This window comes from Acartia tonsa, chromosome 6 (assembly GCF_053477335.1).
Source record: "Acartia tonsa isolate MP-2025a chromosome 6, ASM5347733v1, whole genome shotgun sequence".
Taxonomy (NCBI): domain Eukaryota; kingdom Metazoa; phylum Arthropoda; class Copepoda; order Calanoida; family Acartiidae; genus Acartia; species Acartia tonsa.
Window position 1 is genome coordinate 33,248,777 of NC_137265.1, and position 20,776 is coordinate 33,269,552.

Sequence of the window (20,776 nt, forward strand, 5' to 3'; positions counted from 1 at the left end):
TATTTTGGGAAAGTGTGCATTCACATCAGCAAAATGTTTAAAATTCGCAAAAGTATGCAATTACAATAACACAAGCATGACAACATCCTGAAAAATCATGGATAAGAATACGGACAAGTAGATTTAAATAAAATTTGTTGAAATCGGTCCAAAAACACCAAAAATATGGTGGGAAAAGTGAAAAATATAAAAATAGCCCAAAACCTGCAAAAAAAGCAGTCCGACAAGAAGTTTCATACTTCCTTTTTTGCGTTACGGACTGACTGACGGACGGACAGACATTGTGAATGGGTCACCTCCGGGTTCCAGGGACAAATGTAATCCTTTATCACTACTTCACAGGACTACAATCTCTCACCAATGTCTCCTTTCCAGATCAGTGACGCATTAATCCCTGTTCGGCAAGTATATCTAACCTTAGAATGGTGGTATTATATTACACCGATCCTAAACCCAGATACGCTTAAGAGATAGTCTTTTGTTTATAAGCCCTATTCCGAAAATGGTACTAAGACATTACTGATAACTTTATACTGTTATTTAGTCTAAGAATTTTTTATTCCTAGGTAACTAACTTTGCCAACACTTTTGGACTGAAAGTATCTACTGTGATTACTAGAGTCATGCGAACATGACTACAATATTCCGTTCTACTGCCTGTATCCCCGTGAGGCGTGAAGTTCTTTGTTAGGTACCTTTGTCAGGTAAGAAAATCACTAGGCTAGCTCCGAACCGATCTTCCAGAGTATTAGCAAAGTAAAACTACCTTTAAGACGTGAACTTATTCAGAGTTCTAATCCGAAAATGTTAAATTGTCCGAATAGATAACGATCTCCAACTTTCCTGGACTTCAGAAGCTTGGGGAGGATCCGGTTGTTAGTATCGGCCGTCAGATAGCAATGCTATAATCAACCGTTGGTAGCCGAGCCACCACCGTATCTTCCCTGTGTTATTCCTATTTAGCCCCGTAGTGACTTGCGACTTATTGGTACCGTGTACCGCGCTATAGGAGTTCTCTTCAGAACAAAACTTGGAGATAACTATCCGTCCGGATGCCTAAGCTTTTAGGCCCTAAGAAGGCCTTACCCTTAATTTTATCTCAATTGACCAACATCAAAATGATATTCTACAATTTATTTAACAAAGTATTATGAATTTTATCTAACAAAACTTTTTATTTTTTAGGTGTGTTTTAAATGAAAAATCCTAAGTTTGAGCCGCCAGGACCCTCCAGAAAATTCCAAAGCAAGAGAAGGGAGTCTTCCCTTAAATTTTAGAATTTTTTAAAAAGAGTCAGTGTGATATAGTAATTCCGTATAACGACTGACTGTTTCTCTCTTCCAGGTTTACTTTTATAGGCCTGAAGCCTAAGGAGAAAAGAGAGACAAAAAGGATGATTTTGATTTTTATGTTGATTTTTATGTTTTATCAGGAATTGGCGACCTAATTTTTAAGATTTTGCATTTAATGGTGTGTGTATATCTCAACTAAATCACAATATTCATTTCATAAATTAGCAAGATCACATCTTATTTTATTTTACATCAAGAATACATTAAACTATTGGTTTCAAATTAGTTTTCTAGTAATGATTTTATAAAATCCTCTTTAATTTTTATAAATTTTCATCCTTTTAGTTTTTAGTTATTAATAGTTTTTTATCACGAAACCTCTAATTTTATGATTCTTGTATTGTTTTACTAATGTTAATTTTTATTGACAAAATTTGCTAATAATTTTTTAGCTGTATTATGACCATTCTATTAAAAGGGTTATTGTCTAACATTTCATTATAGGGTCTTCGTTTTATAAATCTTATTTCCCCATTTTAATAAATAGGTCTTTATACATGCTTTTTTACTTAAAAATTATATTAAATTGTTTTAGATTTGTCTAATTTTGATAATATTTTTATAGTCTTTTATTTTCATTAGAAAAAAATACATAATTTAAAGTATGGGTTGGATTTTTCCCCAGTAAAGCTACTCTACAAGTTATTCATAGAATCGGTTCAAGGGAAAAAGACGATCCATGTACCCCCCTAAAAAGAAAAGCTCGATTATAACACGTTCAAGAGGCTAAAAATGACTCGTGTTTCATACAGCCTTGTTTTTGAGGTGTTTTAAATCATAGAATATTATTTGTTTACTATTTTAATAATTTTTTTGTGTTTTTTGGCACAGACGAATTTTTTTTTTATATAATATTATGGCTTTAAGACATGATTTTAAGTTATTTTTCAATTAATATCTTTATGTACTACATTAAAAGTTGAAGGCTCTTAAAAACTTATACCAAAACATTAATGTCGTCTTACCTACATTGGTGAGCGCACTAATTTATGGATGCCGCGCTAAAATTTGAGTAGTTCTTATTTACCGCATGGCGACACTGTATAGGTTTTAGACTACAAGCTAAAAACATTTTTTAAACATAAAATAAGGAAATATACGAGTTAAAAGTTGCTTTTTTATGCTCACTTTAAAGTGAGAAATAGTAATAAGAAAAGCTAGATCATTTGTTGCTATAATTTGTCATTTTCCCTAAAAATTGGTGATAAATTTTAATAAGAGCCTTCGTGATATGATAAATATGAAAATCTTAGTTCAATATAAACATTGTGAATATTTTAGATTTATCTTGCTTTATGTCGGGTGTTGCCATGGTGAAAATGTGCTTAGTTTTGAAATGATAAAGAATTGACTAAAGAAGAAATAAGCACACTATTACTGGTAAACTAAATTTTGTTTATGTTTTTTAAAGCTATAATTTAATGTCTTTTCATGCGTCGACTATTTAGCAAGTTAAACCAAGAGGTTTTCATAGACAATGGACATTCGGCTTCGAAACCGATTAATATCCGCTGTATTTGAACCAGCTCTCACCCATTCTAAAAGTCATGAAATGCATCGTATTACAGACAACTTCCCACGAATATTAAAAAAAATTAATACCTTCAGCCCCTAGAGTTCAACAAAACTGGTTTTATACTTATATATTTTCATTTTAATGTAAGAGAAAACCTGTCTATAACACGATGCGATAAATTATTCTTACATCATTATATTATTTGTCTATATATTTTTTATCTCTTAGATATTAATCCACTCCTATCGGGAAGAGTTAAAAAATAGAAAGACATTCCATTAATTAATTATCTTTTATACAAATTTGGTCATTTTATTACTGTTTTATTCGAAAGTTCGTTTTTTAAGGTCATTAATCTTATGCTACGTTTTTATTATATAATATTTAGTCCTTCCTTTATCTCTCACTAAACAGATGTTTTTTAGACTAAATTTTATATGTATTTTTAAAGAAACAATATTTTTAAAATGTTGTTTTCCATAAAATTGCAATCATATTCCTGCATTATGACCTGAACATAATTATTTATCAATGATTGAATTTTATGTGTTTTAAAAATTGGATTTATTCTTTTTTGATTAGATCTAAAAATTGAATTTCTTATTTTTTCAGGCCCTTTTGCAGTAGTTTGGCTGTTTTTTGTTCTTGATTGTAGTCGTAGTTTGGGCTCTCAATTTTTGGTAAGTATCAAATTTGTAACTTTTTTATTTTTGACCTTTAAAACACTAGTTTTACTATATTGAACTAATGTCAAGTGGACAAATATGATAGCCTCGTCATATTCATCTCCTTTCTACTAGTTGTACATTATATAACATTATGTGAGTTGAAAAAAATATAAGGTCCACATCAACTTCTTGGGAAATTGTTTTAAAGAGCAGCTGGGTTGTTTCAGTTTATTTGTTATGGGCCAAATATTTTTTCAACAATTACTTTTGTTATTTTATTTTATTTAGTTATAGAGTAGTTTTATTTAAACTGTTATAGTTCTTTTTATGCGTTAGCAAAAGCTACATATTTTATTGATTTTATCCTATTTTATAAAGTAGTAAGCCTTTTTTGTCTGTAGCGAAAGATCTCGCTAACCGCTGAACCGATATGGTTCACCTTTACAATGAAGCTTCTTATATGTCTATGGAAGGTTGTAAACTATTATGGGTGAAAAGACCTCACACATTAATTGCCCCTAGAGGCTTCTAAGGGCGTAACCGCTAGTGGGTATATGAAGTATTTTACATTTATCTCATAGTCGGTTCTAATTTTGTAAAAATTACTTTGATCCTTTCAGATATAAATAATAAACTCTTAAAAAGTCCTTTTATAAAAAAAAAATAGCTAAAAAGCCGACTATACAGTCGAAAAGACCCTAAAGTTAGTTGCTATTGCATAAATTTCAAGCAATATCATATTCCCAGTTTTGTTCTCACTTATTAGTTTCAATCTCTCGATGTCATGAGTCATCAGAAAGTTCCCAAAATAGGCATTAAATATTGAGAGATTGTCATAGAGTCTTAATTCTTTTATTATTAATACAAGTATAAGTTTTCCTGGTAGCCATACTGTTTTATATTTAGGAGGAATCCAGTCAAATCACCCCACGAAGACTGAGAGAAGGCTTCCCTAACAAGACTAAAGTTTAATAATTTAAAATATGTCAAGGTAAAGTCACGCAACCTATTTCTTCACCACAGAGCAAAAATTAAGTGTCGGAAATAATGTTAATTACTTACAAAACTTAAATTTATACTAAAATGTAATTGTTTAATGCAAAAGCCATTTTTATTTTCAAATTCATTTTTAGCAAAGAATATTTAATTTTGTAGAAAATAAAAATGAGAAAAATATTATCCAATCTATATATGTGATTAACCTATGACGCGCAAAAGGTTCAAATCTCTATATTCGTTGTATCAGTCTGACGTCGCCCGTCGGCCATCTTACTAAAAGCAAGGGAAAACAGTCTACATAAAAACTTAAAGAAAATTGTTATTTTTTAGTACAGAATACGCATTTAAATCAATTCAAAGCATTTATAAAAACAATTTGAACTTTTTTATTTCCAATTTTAGTAGTTTTCAACAACTTATTTTGTTTCTTTTAAGAAAAGATTGGTTAAATTAACTATCGTGAAAAAGTTTTCAAAATGTAATATTAAACTGTCTCTGCGGGGATACAAGGTAAAACAAATATTAAAATAGTCAGTTCATTTACCCAGCGAAGCCGTACATGCAAAGATTTCATTTAAACCAAAATTGAAGATATGATTCCATTGAATTCACTGTTCCTATTTAATTGTAAAGAACCAATAAATGGGTACCGTAACAGCCTCCAAGTTAACTTTAAAAGCATTGTAGTCCATTAAAAGTTTGGGCTTAATTTGATATTATTAAGGCCTGGAATTAGCTGAACCTAAGAAGAGTGGATCTGCCCTCCCCATCTCTAGTGGAGAACTTTGTTGGTGCCCCTCGTGATGGATCAGAAGGAAAGCCTGAGCACGAAGAACCATAGGTAAAATGTTGTTGATTGGTTAGCTACCTAATGAAATTTGGAATCAAAGTTATAGTGTAGATTGCGGCCTATCCAAATATCACCTAATTATGTAATTAAGTTTTTCATTCTTTGACTAATGAACCATTGGATTGTTTTAATGAAATGCACTATTCTGAAAAGCCCTAAATCGAAAAAAGAATTTAAAAAGAAATTAACAAAGCAATGCAAACTTTAGTATTTTATTTATGTATTATACTTTATTGTTTTATTTGTAGTTCATTTATAACAACCTAATTTGGTTATTTTATTTTAGGTTGTTTAGAACCGCTGTATTCCACCTGAATAAACGAGTATTGAAAGCTTCCCTGACTGCTCCACTGTCAGCTGTTCATTCTGGGACACCTGCCGCACTGCTACATCTCCAACTAGTGGGTTGTGGTACACATACAAAGTAAGTATATCATTGCATGTAATGGGTAAATTATGAATGGGAAATATATATTATTTGAGTGTTTTTCACCTAAATTTTTCAGCTCTCTGTTGAGTTTCCTATCCCTATTTCCCTGATGGTTGAAAAAAAGAAAGTTTTTTAATATTCTTTACAGGGGAGAAAAAGGTTGATTGAAGATATCGAAACTTTTAAATGCCGTCTTCTTTTTTGAATATTTTTGTTAGGAAGAGATAAAAATGGACCATTTCAAAATATTTGAAGTCTTTAGTAGTTTAGTCTTTAACAGTCATTCGTTGGTTTTTTGTCTCAAGTATGAGACTGATATGGTTCTCCATTTTCGGATCCTAGGAAATTGATGATTACTAGCTGTTTTTTCTGGTGTTATCCTATAATAAAAGAGTTAGAAACCTGAAATAAAATTATTAATTATTATTATTGTTTCAATCAAAGTAGTAGAGTGTGTATCTATCATAGCTTCACTTTTTTTTAAAAACATGGATATCTTGATTTAATTTAGGAGGTGGTGTGGTAGTGTTGTGGTCCAAAAAGCTGTTTTTTCTTCCAATTTTTAAAGATTATTGAGCAAAGAAAAAAGACGCTTTTTCAGATTTATGCACCGCACACCGATGACAACGTGATTAGACACCTTGCCAAAATTTTTTACTTTATTCCTGGAATAAGAGCAACATTCTCTTCCACTTTTAAATTATAGCTTTTTTAATAATATAAGTAATAAATATATTGAGTATTAGACCGATACTTAAAAGATTGATTATTCTAAAGTTGTATAGCTATTTTAATATCTTTTAATTGTTCTTATTTTTCAGTTGATTTGCCGTTTTCTTAATGGGGAGGTTTTTAATGCAACCATCTCGCAATCAGTGAGCAAAATTTACTCAAGATAGCGGTTATGAGGTAATGATATTATCATTTAGTCTTATTTTAGATAGGTGTTAATTTAAAATATTTTTATTTGTTCGTAGTTTATGATATTATATAAGTTTTGATAAAAAAAAATGGTTTATATATTTATAATGGATTTTATGATGAGAAAAAAAGTATTCTGAACAAGAGTAGAACCAGAGGATAGTGCTAATAATTAGATCCTAAGATTTTTAGATGTAATTTCTAAGTTTGAATGTCTTTTGGCTTATTTTCTGTGTGCTTTTCTTTTTTAAATAATCTTATTTACAGCTTATATTTTGTAGAATATTTTTTAGCTTGATTTAATATTTATTTTTTCTGTTTTTTCAGTCATATCTACTCGGCTCCCAGTTTTAATACAACAACTGTGGTTCCAACATTGCATTGCTGATCAAGTAACTGGTGAAAGACCGCCCTATATTTGATTGCAGACGGAGTAGCCTGTACACTGATTTTCTAGGTAAGTGTTCCTTTTGCTTCTATTTTGGTCCTTTAGGGCCTATGGTGCTCCCATCCCTTTTTATAGGATTGTGAAGCTAAAAAAAGACCCCTTAATTATTTTTTGGGGGATAAGATACATGCATGCTTATTCTTATTTTAGGTGAAGCAAAAAGATTAGGCTTTGTTTAATGTAAACAGAATATGTGACTGATATATTTATAATTAGATAGTTATTTGCTTAGCAAAATAACTTCTCCCCCTTTGCAAAAAAAAATTTCGCTCAATTGGAGGGGTTTTAAAATAAGTTAGAGATAAATTTGAGAGTGATTTTTATTAGCTGCTTTATTTTTCAGTTCATTTTGTTGGGAGTTGGGAGGGTGGTTTATATTTTAAAAACTTAAATTTATTTTGTTAATATCATTCTGTATAAAACATATAAGGCATTATTTTCTGTCTTTCTATAGAGTAATTGACATAAGAGACATTGGCCTTTTGACTTATAGATTTAAGACAAGAGTGAAAGAAAGTGATAAAGAGAGGGGTCGAGAGAAAGAGAGAAAGAATTAATATCGCTTTTTTGTTTTATACTGATAGCTTTGGTGTTTTGTTTTTATTAAGGAGTGTCGTGTAAGGTGAAAAATCAAGGTGTGTGTAAAAAAAATATTGATAAGTAAAGTTTTAGTTTATTTATGTTGATTTTATTTTTATGTTGTGTGAAATGTGCATGTGCCATCCAGTTTGTTTGATATTTTCTTAATTTAGAGTTTTTTGCAAGTTTGTTTTAATAGTGTTGTTTTATTTCAGCTGTTAGCTTTTTAGCTATCCAGGCTAGTGTATGTGTGTAACCGATTTGGTTAGAAGAAAAATAGGCAGCTGATTTCTGCCTTCTCATTTAATTTTTTCTCAGCTAAGTGGGCAGGTGTGTGCTTGTCGCTGTTTAGTCTGGTAGAGTGTACTCTACAGCTAAATAGGCTGTGTGTGTGTGTGCCTAGGCGGCATTAGTTTTGTGTGTCGCTTAGGGGCTTGGTAAAGTGTACTCTACAACTAGCTAGGCTGTGTGTGTGTGTGTGCCTAGGTGGCACTGGTTGTGCGTGTAGTTTAGTGGCCTAGCAAAGTGTACTCTACAGCTAACTAGGCTTTGTGTGTGTGTGCCTATTGTTAGATGTTGAATAATGTATTTTAGAGCTATATAGCCTGCGTGTGTGTTCCGCCTAAGTGGCTTGGGAAACAGCTGAGTTGTGGTGTGTAAAATTGCTGCTTTAAAACATATATGTGTAGTTTCCCATTTGTTTTTAAATGACCTTATATTTTTTTTGTTCATTTTAAAAGTTTAAAATTTTATGGCTTAGCAATTGCAACTTTTTATGTATAAATTTACAAGAAAGAAGATTTATAAGTGAAGTAAATATTTTAGATGTAGCAAAACAAGGATGACAACATCCATAAATAGCGAAACACAAAAAGGTCATTGATGGTAATATTTACAAGTAGATTTGTAGTGTATTTATTAATTGATTTATTGGGTAAAATAAACACTAAAACTTGTTTTTATTTATATAATGTTGTCGGTCAAAGTAACTTACATAAAGGATGCTCATAACTATGGGAAGAATTATTTTGATCATGATATCTTAAAGAGTTTTAAGACTGGTCCAAAAATACCAAAAATATGGGGGAAAATGTAAAAAATATAGAAATAGCCAAAAACCTGCAAAAAGGAAGTCTGATCGTCTTGTCTGTTTTCTTTAAACAACAGGAAATTTTATTTTGCAACTAAAAAAAATCTGGAAATCGTACCATAAACACTGAGGATATGTAAAGAAATGAAAAAATTACAAAAATAGCTTAAAACCTATTCTATTACGCAAAAATTTTGATTGTTTTTATGCGCACGAAAACCAATTTTTCCAATAATTGTCTATTATTTTGCCAAAAATTGACAGAAAAATTATTCGGCGTTTTTATCTTCCTATTTTAAAGAGAATAAGAAAAAAAAAATTTATTTTTGAGGCAAATCGATTTAAAAACTGCTTTCAAGAAATGTTAGAAAGTAATTTAAGATTAAGTTGTCCTAAATCTTAGAAATTGTTATTAATTTATCTTAGGCTTGCGTGTGTGTGTTTAAATATTGCAAGTTGTACTTTCAAAATACGCATTATTTAAATTAAAAACTAAAATAATTTTGATGAGGTCTGTTTTCTATCTTGACATGTGTCAACTTTTTTCAACACTATATTTATGCATTTACACAAAAATTTTAATTATATTATTTCGGAGCAAAGCATTTCCTTAATTTACTATCTATCAGTTTAATAATATTAGAACCCTCAGAAAGTTTTTATCATATAAAGTTTTTCAAATTTTACTATAAAAATTCAATTTACTTTCCATAAACAACTAATTTCAAAAAATAAACTGCATTTAGAAATATTCTTTGTTTAGGCCAAAAATATACAAAAAAACTCGCCATTTTATCTACACATCCTAAGAAATACATGTTTCAAAGCATAAAGGCCCTATTCTTTACACAATGATACAACTATTGGCTGCGCCCCTATAAGAATATTCTTAGGGAAAAGCTTAAACTCATATTTAGGTTCTTAAAACCTTTTACAATGCCATAGATGCTTAGTGCTGTAAAAAGTATGAACTATATTTTAAATTAGCTTATAGAAGAACGAAAGGTTGTTAATAGTTAATCATTTTAGCTTGCCACAATGCTATCTCTTATTTTAACATCGACTACAGCTATGATTTTTATCTCTAACACTACCCAACTATTGTAAAAATTTGGACAAGATTTGCTATAAGACTACTGATATCAATGTGTGAAAAATTAGGAAAAAGTATAAAATTAAGATATTTTTTACAAATCTGAATACAATGTAAACAAGGAGTTTGATACTTTTGCTTGTGATATTTTTCTACCGGGCGCGCGTGACCCCCGTTGTCAAAATCCTTAGCTCAAAAATGTAATGATTTACATTAAAATTATGTATTTTGATGGTGTTGTAGAGTTAGCAACAGTAAGGTGTTTACTGTTTAAGACCAGTGAGTTTCTTCAGGTTAATGCTGTAACAGGTTATGAGATCCGTAGCTTCTTATTAGGTATTTCTGGTATTATGGCTGTTGGTGAATATTCCAGTCCAAGTCAGGTGGAATCTTGCTAGGATACTGTAGATACACATCTGATAAACGTCTGATGACTTGTGCTGTATGATGCAAGGCTGGTTTCTTGACGTATTTGACTGTAGATCTACTGATTTTCAAGCTCAAAAGCAATGGTTGGCTGATTGTTTTTATCAGAATCAGCTACTTTGTTAGGAGCTAGTAGATGATGAATCTGGAACTCAAACTTGGGCATATTTATCCGCTTAGGTATTGACAAGGCTACGACATTTGGTTTTGTGAAAAAAAATCAGCAAGAAATCAGTTGCAAAAATATAAAAACTTGTATTCAAATTGGTCTTAAATATCTTTGCAAAAAGGAATTAAAAATAGAAAAACTTTTGTAGATTTTATTTGTTTTAACTTTTATTGGGTTTTAATTCTTAAATGTCATATTTTAATTTCGTATTATTGACAAAACTACCCCTCTGTCTATAAAAGATGAAAATCAGAGATAGTGTAGCATGCCAATGTCCTTTTTATCAAAGCTAGGGTTATGTTTTTTAAAATCGGTTTACAGTTAAGGAAAAAAAATAACTGTCAAACAGTTTACTTTTTGTTTAAACAATAGAAATCTACGTAGGAGATTTAAATTTGAGTCTTTGTCAGACAGTTTTAATTGAAATATTTCGCCTTTATTATTTAACAATTTTAACTATATATATGGGAGAGAAATGGGCCAATTTATCTTACTTGGACATTCCTGTTTTTTGAGTTTGTGGTACTGGAAATTAAATAATAATGTTGTTCATTCTTATACTTTTTCTAATTTGCATAAAAAAAAACAATTAATTGCAAATCCTTTGCATCTAGAAAAAATTTCATATTTTGGGTAATTAAGTAGAAAATTTCGTTTTTTAGTGAAATAAGAATTCTTTTTTCCCTATCTTTGGGATTATTCTTGAGATATTAAGGTTTGATAATCCGATGAGAAGTCCTTTATTTTAATGCTATAGAAATCCTTTATCCTGCCATACATAATCAAAAGGCCTTTATTTAAACATTTTCAGTTACATGCTACAAAAAAAATTAACATTTTATAGGTTCAGGGATAGCAGGATATGTAAAAATTGCTTTGAATCCAATTATTTCCCGATGGATTTTAACCGGTTCTCAGCCATATTAAAGCTAGTATATAGCATCGAATTGTACATAATTTTCAACCAATACTTAATTAAAAATTAATTTAGCAATTTTTCATTTTAATGTCAGCGGGAAACTGTCTATAATACGATGCGACGAATAATATTTTTTCCTAGATTACTATATGAAGTTTGAGGATACTTGGAGATTATTTATTTTGTATTTTTTAGGAAAAAGTATAGGCAGAAAATATTTAAAAATTGCAAGATTATCATTTTAGAGATAGGATATAGATAACTTTTTAGGGGTTAATTAGCGCTCGCCTAAACTACAAAATTCCCGCTGGGGACATACAATAAAAGAACTGAAACCTAAAATCATAGTAAAGCCAAAAAAAAAGATAAAATCTTTAAGTCTAAAGTGAAACTTAAATCAAACTTATACCAGATAGAGAGCCTAATCAGTTCAGTCTTATAATGTTGTATAATTTGTAGTTGAAAATTCAAGATAATCAATTTAATGTATTTAAAAGTTTGTAAAAAGTTGAATTAAATGTATGTTTTGGAGCGATTTTTAACACACATGTCTAAAAATCAACACATGTGTTCAGAACTAGGTCATAAACCTCAGAATTTATAAATTCATTTTCATAAAAATTATTAGCTAATATTAGGCTTATTTTCAGGGATCTTAAGGGATAAGACAATGGACGATATTTTGTTGGAAATTTAAGACACATTAACTCATACTTAATGAAAATTGGATTTAATTATACAAGGATCTAAAGGGATAAGACAATGGATGATAAATTTGTTGGACTATTTTGCTACATAAACACATAATTTATGGAAATTGGATTTAGTTAGACTTTTCTTATGGAAATTTTTATTTCTTTTGGGATTAAGTTCGTGCTTATTTAATAAGGTCTTGTAATTTTGGATGACACATTTCTGTTAGTAAGTTTTTGCCAATTATTATTTCAAAAGTACGGTGTCATTCTAATTTATTATTGTGTGGTGTTTTCTGATTATTACAAAAAAATTTAATAGCTTATTTATTTATTTGTTACTAATTCTTGTATTTTATTTTTTAGGTATTGTGTCTGTAATTGTATTTTGGAGATTCGAAATTTGCTGAGGAAACTGAAACTGTGAACTGAAAAGAAGATGGCATTGGTGACAGCTGAGAAAATTGCGAAATTCCTACCAGTTTTACTCTCCATTGGGGCCTCCTGTAATATGCAGATGTACCGGATTTGTCTGCAGAAGTGTGAAGGGCTTGTGGATACTAATGGAGGTATAGAAGGTAGGAATTTGTTGTTTTAAGCAAAATTATTCTATAACTAAATTGTATGTTTTCTGCTGTTTTGTGGGGAGTTATTTTATAATTTTGATTGTATGTTCTTTTTTGCTACAAAACTAGATATGTCTGTATTTGTTACAGACTAGATAGTGTATCTGCTCTAGAACTAGAATTGTCGTCTGTTGAGCTTTTTAATATTCTATTTATTTATTTTATTAAGCACACATAATTGCCCTATTTTATAATTATAATGATGTCTATTCTTGTTCAAACTTTTTATTATTTTTTCTTGCCTTTTTATAAATAAAGCATTAAAGTAATGTATATAGAGCAATAAATAGTATATGTAACAACCACCCCTTCTCAAAGACCTTTTACACGACTTTTGGTTGGGTCTTTGAAATAAGCTGAATCATTCAAAAATGTAAATACAGCCGGGTGCTGGCAAAAGAACCAAGAGCAAATTGCAAACTAATGTTAACTCAAGGACGCCCAAGCTTTTTACTTAGCATGGGGGTATAATGAGGATTTTTATATGTTCAAGGGGAGTAATGTAAGGTATTTAAAAACTTGAGGGGTTTAAGGGATAAATACACCATTACCCCTTTACCTGGACATCTATGTTTCAGTTATAATGATTTCTCCTGGTTAATTTCGTTTTTGCTTTATTTAAATACTGTTCATTTGTTAGAGATTATTTTGAAATTTATCTATTGATCTCTTGAAACTGAAAATAACCCAATACTTGAAATAAGGACATAGTTAATTTGTCGCCCCCACAAGGGAGAGCTCAACCATTTATGGAAAAATAATCGAAAACAATGTAAATATAGGCAAAATTTAATTTGGGAACATCTGCAATATATTAGTTCTACATTTATCGCTAGATGTCTCTAAAAACTTGATAATTTTGATTTGCTACAAAGTAATCACACCATTAGGAAAAATGTCTTATTAATCACAAATAACTAGGTTTAAAAATGCAGTATGGTAAATCGGAAAAGATGATTTTGAATATAATGGCAGTTTTAGATACTTCACATAAGCTTAGACAGAAATGACAATTTTTTACTAAAATTGTCCCTTTCTTTTTCAAAAAGCAGTAAAAAGCATTAAACAGCTATACTTAGAAAGCAAAATTTAATGGAATTATTTTTCGTCTGCAACGCTCTAGGTCTTTGCAATTGGAAATCAAATAATATGCTCTTTATACATTTATACTATAAATTTATTAATGAAACTCTGTGTCTCATTGTATAGTTCTAAGAATGGGATCTGGAGATTCTTAAAACGTTTGGATAATGGCTATTTTATACCTTATCTTTTTAGCTAGATAAACCCTAATATAATTTAAGACATTAATTATTTTATTTAGGGTTTTAATTAAACGGTTGTTTGATTTAATTGGCTTAAACTCCGGCTTTGTTTCAAGCTTATTCATATCAATCCTGTTAGTTCCTCGTTCAGTCAGGGCAATGAGTAATAATCTCCCATCTGACATACTAATGTATGCACTGATAAAAAATAATAAGCCAAATAGCGCAAGAGTACTACCAATCACCATACTTGTTAATAGAACTAACATGATTGTCATGAATTTATTTTGAGAAGGAAAGTCTTCTAGATATTGGAGCCATGATAAAGCCTTTGTGTTTCTGGCCCCATTTTTCATGCACAATGCACTTTTAAAATCTGATTTTTCTTTAATTCTATTATTTTCAGATATGTCAGTGTTGTAAGAGGACTGTACAGTTTTGCAGTAGTCAATTTTCTGCTCATCTAAATCCTCAGGGTAATTTTCTTTGCTTTCTATTTTACTGATGTTTGTCTGTTCGTCTATTTCCTCTTTTTGCCTCAAATTATTTTCTAAATCGACTTTGTCTATTTGTACCTCTGGGCATAGCAATTGTTGAGACAAATTAACAGAAATTTTATTGCTAGATAATTTTTCAATTTTTTGACTTATTTTTTGATCCGTCGCGTAATTAGTGGATTTGCCAATATAATCCAATTTTGTGTTAGTCACATTTTCTTTTATATTGATAATTATTGGCGGATTAATTTTATCTATTGGATTATTAACAATAGAGTTTTCTATTATTTTAAAATCATTGTTTATAGACGAACAGTTTGATGTTGAAGTATTAGATGTTTGACTTTCCATTAATATATTTTCTATTAGCTTATTAGTATTATTACTATTTACACTATTTTGGGTATTATTATTGACATTATTTTGGGTAGTCGAACATTCTAGTACTTCAACATTCTTAATTTTTATATTTTCATTTTGATAATCAATATCCGAATTTTTCAGGTTTATCTGAATGGACAAAGAAATGTTGATTTTGGGACCAGTTTGATTCTGAGGTGATTTTTTCCCTAGAATAGGGGTGCCGGGTATGTCCCAAGAATCCGTAACTTGTGGTATTTTTACCTGTAATTGTATGTTTTTGCTTTCTTGAGAAATACTCGGCTGCCCCACTAGTTTTTTCCCATTGTTGGCGGGAGTTTGCACGCCGACAATGGATGGTATAGTCTTGATACACCATAATTTAAACAGCGTGGGCATTGATCTTGGGAGAGAGTGACATTGGGGAAAATGCTACATTTCTCACTACCATGGGTGTCAGAATTACACAATAAACAAACTATACTGTTAGCTTTTTCTTTATTCTTTTTATACCACCATTCCATATTTGCTTTTTTAACTGCTTCATCTGGATGTTTTAAACAGTATCTAGAATAGTGAGGCTTTTGGCAATGCTCACAAGTTTTTTCCTTTTCTACTTGGTTTACATTTGCATTTTTTTGTCTGTCTAATTTTCTTTTTCTCTCAATGGCTGAGTTATAAAAGCTTCTGTTATTGCTAAACCAGCTTAAGATTGTCTCTTTAGAGAAGTTAGGAACGTTTGTGGATGTCAAAAATGCAGATTGTAATAATGGTGGTACCAAATAGGTACATATTTTTTCCCTAAGTTTAGCCATTTGATTTTCATGACTATTGCCTGTTTTTTGCAACATGGCTGCCAAATATATTATTATTTTATTTGGTCTGTCTTCATCTTCAGCAGTGAATCTATAAGTGTAGAATTGTTTCTCATATTGATGTGGGTTGAGTAATTCTGCACCTATGGTAGTTAGGATCGATTTTACAAAATCCTGAGCACTAAGGGCATTAGGATCTATTTCTAGCATATCTAGTTTATTCCTTGATTCTGTATTAAAGTAGTGAATAAGAATATTGTTGTAGGAACTATGAGTAAAGGGGATCTCATATTCCTCCAAATATTTAAAAGTGCTAAAAAAAGTGTAAGGGTTAGTTTTTTCTCCATATTGGGGTGGGATTTTACCCAATATTTTGACTTGTCTGTGAATACGTTCGTGTTGACAACTGCCCCACACTAAATTATTTGGTATGAGATTAATTATTTTTGCTGTATTTAGGTCAGTGGTAGATGTATTTTCATGAAGAAGAAGTTTGAGTTGCCACATTTGAGATTCAGATAAGATATTTCCAGGTAAGTTATTTTCTTGTCTTGTCTCTCTATTTCTGTTATCTCTATTGGTAGATGGAGTCCTTCTATCTAACTCCGTATCTGAAGAGCTAGAACTAGAGCTAGGACCACTACTGTTACCACGTCTATTCATTCTCCTTGGCATAGAGAATTTCTGTCTGTCTTTATGCCTGTCTTCTTTGTCACTATTGTCTCTTTTATTTTGTCTTTCTTTACTTGACTTAGTTTTGTCTTTATCGTGTTTATAACGATTTTCATGTCTATCATGATGTTGTTCATGGCGTCTCTGGTCCTCATTGCCATGTGGGTTAAGTGGATCATACATTCTGTCAGGCCTTTTTTTAGAATGTTTTTTACTTTTTTGTCTGTCAAAATCCTCACTATAATAGCTAGATTCTGACTCATAACCCGAAAAATCTGAAGTTGGTTTAACTACTTTTTTATTTTGGGGTTTATTGCCATTATTTTCTTGTTTTATTACTTGAATATTTGGCTCATTTTCATGTATGGGTGGAATGTCTTGTACATGTATTTGAGGCCTATGTAATATGCGATTTTGTCGCCTATTGCCTAAGACAAGCATTGCTGTTGCTGAGTGAATCTCAGGCCTAACATGAACACTAGGTATTTCCTCCAGTCTTAGATAATGATTTACTGCATTATTTAATCCAGGTTCATATTCTGGATTATAAGGTGGAGGATTTAAAATTTCATCTTCTAATTGATCAATAATAATATCATCCATTTTAGGTTATTGCTGTACTACACATGGAATGAGGCCTAAATCAAAGATAAATGGAGAACCATTGTACGTGGCCTATGCTCTGGATAGAAAAGATAAATGGCAATGATGATGATGACATATTGAATGATTGTTTATCAATGAAGAGCTGTGCTGTTATGGATGTTTTACTGGTAAGACTTATTTAGTGGCCTTGAGCCAATATCCCACCTAAAAGAAAAAAAGTTAAATCTTACCTGGGTTAATCCGTAGGTAACGGAACCAATTTTATGGGTCACCTCCGGGTTCCAGGGACAAATGTAATCCTTTATCACTACTTCACAGGACTACAATCTCTCACCAATGTCTCCTTTCCAGATCAGTGACGCATTAATCCCTGTTCGGCAAGTATATCTAACCTTAGAATGGTGGTATTATATTACACCGATCCTAAACCCAGATACGCTTAAGAGATAGTCTTTTGTTTATAAGCCCTATTCCGAAAATGGTACTAAGACATTACTGATAACTTTATACTGTTATTTAGTCTAAGAATTTTTTATTCCTAGGTAACTAACTTTGCCAACACTTTTGGACTGAAAGTATCTACTGTGATTACTAGAGTCATGCGAACATGACTACAATATTCCGTTCTACTGCCTGTATCCCCGTGAGGCGTGAAGTTCTTTGTTAGGTACCTTTGTCAGGTAAGAAAATCACTAGGCTAGCTCCGAACCGATCTTCCAGAGTATTAGCAAAGTAAAACTACCTTTAAGACGTGAACTTATTCAGAGTTCTAATCCGAAAATGTTAAATTGTCCGAATAGATAACGATCTCCAACTTTCCTGGACTTCAGAAGCTTGGGGAGGATCCGGTTGTTAGTATCGGCCGTCAGATAGCAATGCTATAATCAACCGTTGGTAGCCGAGCCACCACCGTATCTTCCCTGTGTTATTCCTATTTAGCCCCGTAGTGACTTGCGACTTATTGGTACCGTGTACCGCGCTATAGGAGTTCTCTTCAGAACAAAACTTGGAGATAACTATCCGTCCGGATGCCTAAGCTTTTAGGCCCTAAGAAGGCCTTACCCTTAATTTTATCTCAATTGACCAACATCAAAATGATATTCTACAATTTATTTAACAAAGTATTATGAATTTTATCTAACAAAACTTTTTATTTTTTAGGTGTGTTTTAAATGAAAAATCCTAAGTTTGAGCCGCCAGGACCCTCCAGAAAATTCCAAAGCAAGAGAAGGGAGTCTTCCCTTAAATTTTAGAATTTTTTAAAAAGAGTCAGTGTGATATAGTAATTCCGTATAACGACTGACTGTTTCTCTCTTCCAGGTTTACTTTTATAGGCCTGAAGCCTAAGGAGAAAAGAGAGACAAAAAGGATGATTTTGATTTTTATGTTGATTTTTATGTTTTATCAGGAATTGGCGACCTAATTTTTAAGATTTTGCATTTAATGGTGTGTGTATATCTCAACTAAATCACAATATTCATTTCATAAATTAGCAAGATCACATCTTATTTTATTTTACATCAAGAATACATTAAACTATTGGTTTCAAATTAGTTTTCTAGTAATGATTTTATAAAATCCTCTTTAATTTTTATAAATTTTCATCCTTTTAGTTTTTAGTTATTAATAGTTTTTTATCACGAAACCTCTAATTTTATGATTCTTGTATTGTTTTACTAATGTTAATTTTTATTGACAAAATTTGCTAATAATTTTTTAGCTGTATTATGACCATTCTATTAAAAGGGTTATTGTCTAACATTTCATTATAGGGTCTTCGTTTTATAAATCTTATTTCCCCATTTTAATAAATAGGTCTTTATACATGCTTTTTTACTTAAAAATTATATTAAATTGTTTTAGATTTGTCTAATTTTGATAATATTTTTATAGTCTTTTATTTTCATTAGAAAAAAATACATAATTTAAAGTATGGGTTGGATTTTTCCCCAGTAAAGCTACTCTACAAGTTATTCATAGAATCGGTTCAAGGGAAAAAGACGATCCATGAATTATAGAGTAGCTTCGCTACTAAAAATAATGGAATGTGCAGATGGTAATGCACGCCATTTGTGTAACTGGCGCTAGTTTCTTGAAAAGCGTCGAGTTAGAAAGGATTTAACTTTACTCTTCCAAGAGATAACCTCAACAAAATAACAAGAAAAATAAAGTCCATGTAAGTAGCATAGCTAGAACAATACAAAAAAGATGTTCTGTATCTAAATCTAGCGTGATAACTAGAGGTATGACGTACATAGTAGCGAAGCTTAAGATGTTATATTTTTTATTGATTTTAAGAGTTGTTCTTTCACTTAATAGAATAATAATACTACAATATTTCGCTTATGAGAAAGTAAGCGAATTTCTGACAAAATAAGAAAAGGGTGATCATAGAAGTTTTAAACCCCTACATGTTCTTCTCCATAACTACATAAATATAAACATGTATTTTTATAGCCCCAGCGAATGCTCCAAAAATGTTAATCCCTGTTCTTTGAGCTTCTAAATAGTTCTAACCCCATTCTTATTCTTAAAAATTGACCTAAAATAAGCATAAAAAGTACTCTTTTAAATTATAAGAAATTTCTCAAAATTTTCATTACATCTAAGAATAAGCATAATAGTGATGAGATGAGGATAAAAAAGTATACAGATAATGATTATTTGTAGAGTAGCTGTGCTAATAGAAATACTGAAAAAAAAGTTTTTTTGCACCTTTCTTATTATTATTCACATTCCCACTGACCATGCAAATGCAACAAATTTAAACTGAATTTTATATGACAAAAGTTTCCATAAATTCTTTCAATTATTTTTTTTGCCAAACAAGGACGATGACGTCCACAAGTAAAGCAAATTAGAACCAAAATTGATTTTTATTTCTGAAAGCACTCTAACATTAGATAGCCTTTAAAGCAGACAGGTAAAATGTGTGGGGGGGGGTCAGGTTAGGTTACTTTACATTGGGTACTGGGTATCCCCTCAGGATTGGGATTCGCAGAGTTAGGGCCCTCCCGCAGGGATATGGCATGGTAAAAAAAAAAATAACCAACCCAACCCTTATTTTCAATACGCCAAACTGAATAACAGAAGAGTATCATTTCATTGTAGATACATGTATCTTGTAGCAATACCTTTGTATAATGATGAACAACCCCAAACTGGATAACAGTAGAGAAAATGTAGGTAAACGAGATGAACACAAAATAGTCCAGGGCTGTTGGATACGGCACCTGAATTTAAAAAATAAATACTGACAAGAAATCTCATACTAGCGGCTCTATTAGAAGAGATAAAAGTGCAGAAAAAAGCCTTAACCATACCAAGATTTAAATCTGAAATAATCGGTTCAGTAGTTATCAAAAATTGTTAAACTACAGACAGAAAACCTTACTACTTTATAAAAAAGGATATCTACAATGCAAAGTAGAATCATGTCTGACCGTCCATCTGTCTCTCCGTCTGTCCGTTCGTTTGCTTCTCCTATTATATTTTGATTACCACTAGACCGATAAGGTTGTACTTTTTAAGGAATATACCTGATGGTCATATATTGGTCATATGTTGTTTATATGTTGGTCTTATGCTATACTATTTTCTAATCGAAAGGCTAGGGGCAAAGCCTTTAGTGTTTTAAAGTTTCTAAAGATAGAATAACAATTGTAAAACATAATAAAGAAACGGTTGTGGCAAAAGATATATTCAAATTGAATATCTCCTTCTTAAATTATCTCATTTTCATCCCAAAAAATTTTGAAATTATGTTTGATTTGTAATGAAATT

At 30.9% G+C, this 20,776-nt stretch overlaps 2 protein-coding genes and 2 long non-coding RNA genes across 9 annotated transcripts in view; 3 read left to right on the plus strand and 1 right to left on the minus strand.

Moving 5' to 3' along the window:
* Positions 1–20,776, plus strand: part of LOC145322438 (uncharacterized) — a 442,211-nt gene that overhangs the window by 277,433 nt on the left and 144,002 nt on the right. The gene's annotated exons all lie outside the window — the stretch shown is intronic.
* Positions 1–20,776, minus strand: part of LOC145323075 (gamma-aminobutyric acid receptor alpha-like) — a 49,262-nt gene that overhangs the window by 4,998 nt on the left and 23,488 nt on the right. Inside the window, exon 14 of the mRNA XM_080165455.1 lies at positions 20,128–20,226. Within this exon, the coding sequence (XP_080021581.1) occupies positions 20,128–20,226 (99 nt within the window). The remainder of the gene's footprint in view (positions 1–20,127; positions 20,227–20,776) is intronic.
* LOC145322433 (uncharacterized) lies at positions 512–1,957 on the plus strand. Its single transcript, XR_013880685.1, has 2 exons — positions 512–704; positions 1,186–1,957. It is a non-coding gene; the product is annotated as an uncharacterized LOC145322433 (long non-coding RNA).
* Positions 2,621–18,926, plus strand: LOC145322434 (uncharacterized). Of its 6 annotated transcripts, XR_013880691.1 has the most exons (14): positions 2,621–2,732; positions 3,481–3,548; positions 4,443–4,527; positions 5,260–5,376; positions 5,672–5,809; positions 6,637–6,724; positions 7,064–7,193; positions 12,519–12,730; positions 14,450–14,519; positions 15,045–15,097; positions 16,175–16,248; positions 16,996–17,160; positions 17,536–17,673; positions 18,155–18,926. It is a non-coding gene; the product is annotated as an uncharacterized LOC145322434 (long non-coding RNA). The 6 variants fall into 6 exon arrangements; XR_013880688.1 differs by lacking the exons at positions 2,621–2,732; positions 3,481–3,548; positions 4,443–4,527; ... (2 more) ...; positions 6,637–6,724; positions 7,064–7,193 and having other exon boundaries at positions 12,521–12,730; positions 18,155–18,283; XR_013880690.1 differs by lacking the exons at positions 2,621–2,732; positions 3,481–3,548; positions 4,443–4,527; ... (2 more) ...; positions 6,637–6,724; positions 7,064–7,193 and having other exon boundaries at positions 12,586–12,721; positions 18,155–18,283.